This window comes from Numenius arquata, unplaced genomic scaffold (genome assembly GCF_964106895.1).
Source record: "Numenius arquata unplaced genomic scaffold, bNumArq3.hap1.1 HAP1_SCAFFOLD_49, whole genome shotgun sequence".
Taxonomy (NCBI): Eukaryota; Metazoa; Chordata; class Aves; order Charadriiformes; family Scolopacidae; genus Numenius; species Numenius arquata.
The window spans coordinates 339,851-342,754 of NW_027415198.1; the positions used below are offsets into that span (position 1 = coordinate 339,851).

The 2,904-nt window shown below is 50.9% G+C and overlaps 1 protein-coding gene across 1 annotated transcript; it reads left to right on the forward strand.

Annotated features, from left to right (window-relative positions):
- The first annotated feature begins 1,021 nt into the window (after nucleotides 1-1,021).
- LOC141478476 (olfactory receptor 14C36-like) lies at nucleotides 1,022-1,981 on the forward strand. The gene has a single exon (XM_074167519.1). The coding sequence runs from the start codon at nucleotides 1,022-1,024 to the stop codon at nucleotides 1,979-1,981; it is 960 nt and encodes a 319-aa protein (XP_074023620.1).
- The last annotated feature ends 923 nt before the right edge of the window (nucleotides 1,982-2,904 follow it).

A 2,904-nucleotide genomic window follows, 5' to 3' on the forward strand; every position in this document is an offset into this window, starting at 1 on the left:
GCTCTCTGGGGATGGGAGCTGCAGCAGCCAAGTCAGGCACGGCTCTTGTCATTCCTCCCAGGCAGGTGTGTCCATGGGAATGAAGTGCCCAAGCTCTCCTCTGACCTGTGGGGCTGTGGGCAAAGGAGTCTGTGTGGCTGGGGAATGAGCTGAGCCTCCCTTACTGAGATATCTTCAACAGGACACGTGGGTATCTCCTTGGCGTGTCCTTCCAAGCTCTGAGCTGCCCTCCAGGATGCAAATCTTTCCTACAGCATCTTTGTGTTCTCTCAGTGCCCCACGGAGAAGCACAGAGATGCTACAATGGAGGAAATGCTGCTGGGTTTGTGAAATCAACTCTGTGCGTCCTTGGTGAGAAGTGGGGTGCCGAGCCCTTGCTCAGATACCTTAAGAAAGGGTAAGACATTTAGTGATCGCTCTGCTCTCAGCAGAAAAGAAGCCAATTTTCAAGGGAGGAGAGCGTGATTGCCCTCTAAAACCCAAAGGTGCAAGTGCAGGAGAGTTGGGAACAAGCCCGTCCAGCCCCCCCTGAGCTTGCCCTAAGCCACAGCGAATCCTTTTGCCTCTTAGGTCTTACAGTTGCTAACTCTGAGCGCAGGAGAAATGTGGGGGATTTCTGGCTTTGGAGAACCAGTCATGGTGTGTGGGTAGGAAGAAAATTCCCTGAACTCAGTTCTACCACCCACGTTGTTTCAAACTGGAAGTGCAGATGCTAACAAGCCCTTCTGCATTAGGAATGGTTTAGTCTCACAAATTCCAAATATCCTCCCAAGCCCCTCTGCCACATTCCAACGTACCCACTGCAGCAGGGCAGGGATGACTCCTGAAGCGGCCAAATGCAGAGGCCTGGCTGTTCACAGCACTGGCAGCCAGCACAAAATGAAGCTCAAGTCAGGGATCTGAAAGAAGGTTGCAGAGGGACAGTCTACAGGAAATGGCGTAGCTGTTCCTGAAACAAGCCTGTCCTAACTTGTTGCTTTCTTTTCCTCCAAGAACAGTGCCCCATGCCCAGAGGAAGCAGATGCCCAACAGCAGCTCCATCACCCAGTTCCTCCTCCTGGCATTCACAGACACACGGGAGCTGCAGCTCTTGCACTTCGGGCTCTTCCTGGGCATCTACCTGGCTGCCCTCCTGGGAAACTCACTCATCATCACCGCCATCGCCTGTGACCACCACCTCCACACCCCCATGTACTTCTTCCTCCTCAACCTCTCTGTCATTGACCTGGGATCCATCTCTACCACTGTCCCCAAAGCCATGGCCAATTCCCTGTTTGACACCAGGGCCATCACCTACTGGGGATGTGCTTCACAAGTCTTCTCTTTGGTCTTCTTCACTGGTGCAGAGTACTCCCTTCTCACAGTCATGTCCTATGACCGCTACGTTGCCATCTGCCAACCCCTGCACTACGGGACCCTCCTGGGCAGCAGAGCTTGTGTCCACATGGCAGCAGCTGCCTGGGGCAGTGGGTTTCTCACTGCTCTCCTGCACACGGCCAATACATTTTCCCTACCCCTCTGCCAGGGCAATGTCCTGGACCAGTTCTTCTGTGAAATCCCCCAGATCCTCAAGCTCTCCTGCTCACACTCCTACCTCAGGGAAGTTGGGCTTCTTGTGGTCAGTGTCTGTTTAGGCTTTGGGTGTTTTGTGTTCATTGTGGTGTCCTATGTGCAGATCTTCAGGGCCGTGCTGAGGATCCCCTCTGAGCAGGGGCGGCACAAAGCCTTTTCCACGTGCCTCCCTCACCTGGCCGTGGTCTCCCTGTTTCTCAGCACTGCAGTGTTTGCCCACCTGAAGCCCCCCTCCATCTCCTCCCCATCCCTGAACCTGTGTGTGTCATTTCAGTACTCAGTGGTGGCTCCAGTACTGAACCCCCTCATCTACAGCATGAGGAACCAGGAGCTCAAGGATGCCATCAAAAAAGTGATTCCATGGACATTTTTGAACAATGAAAAAATTATTCCCTCCCTCCACACTTGAGTCCCAAGTAATCTGATTCCACTGGTTTTGGCTTTCTCTTGTATTGTGTTTTTGTGTCTGGTCTTGTGGGATTCTTGATTTTTTTTTTTAATTTTTTTTTTGAGTAGGGGTGTGTCTTGTCTTTTTTGGGGTTTGTTTTTGTTTTTTTATTATTATTATTTTATTTGTTTGTTTCTTTGCTTTTTCCTTGTATTTTTGTTTTTTTTTTTTTTTAAGATATCATTATTGTTTTCATTTTTGCTGTTGTTATTTATGGTTCTTATGTTCCTTGACAAGTGTTTGGTTTTCTTTCACTTCATCCAAGGCATGTGCCTATTTTGTGTCACTCCTGCCCTTATAAAAGTGTGTTAACACTTGCTCAGAGCTGGCCTCTTCATCGCATCTCTGTAATAAAACGGGATCCCTCCAGCGCAGCGCTTTCAGGCTGGGCTCCTTCTCCAGAAAGGCCTGAGGAACCACACCCCTGAAGTTCCTCTTCCTCTGTGTCGTAGGGAGTAAAAAGCTCAGTGTCTTTTTGTGACCTTTTAGAGACATAGGACTGGATTTATGAGCCAGCGCCTGGTGACAGGGAAGACGGGGAGTGTAACTGAGGGAAGTTCCCAGGACTTTCCCCCAGGTGACATTAAAGACTCCAGTCCTCTAGGAGGGGAATCTGGAGCTGTCTGGAGAGCACGGTGGTTCTCCAGGGACAGCATGTATCTGGGGTTTTTGTAGATGGATGGAAGAGGTCTGCAAAGATGGGGTTTGGGGCCGAAAGTACAGGCCACGCGCCAACCTCCTTTGGCCCTCTCCGGTTCCTCCCCACCTCTCCCGAGCAGGAATTCCCACAGAGGGACACCTGGACTGAAGCTCCATTGTGTCGGCTGTTAATGTTTGCCTACAGACGGCTCACCCGGCTTGTCGTGGTCCATCACCACACGATC

What these genes read in the sequence shown, in the direction of transcription:
- LOC141478476 (XM_074167519.1), top strand. Translation starts at nt 1,022, where the DNA reads ATGCCCAACAGCAGCTCCATCACCCAGTTCCTCCTCCTGGCATTCACA.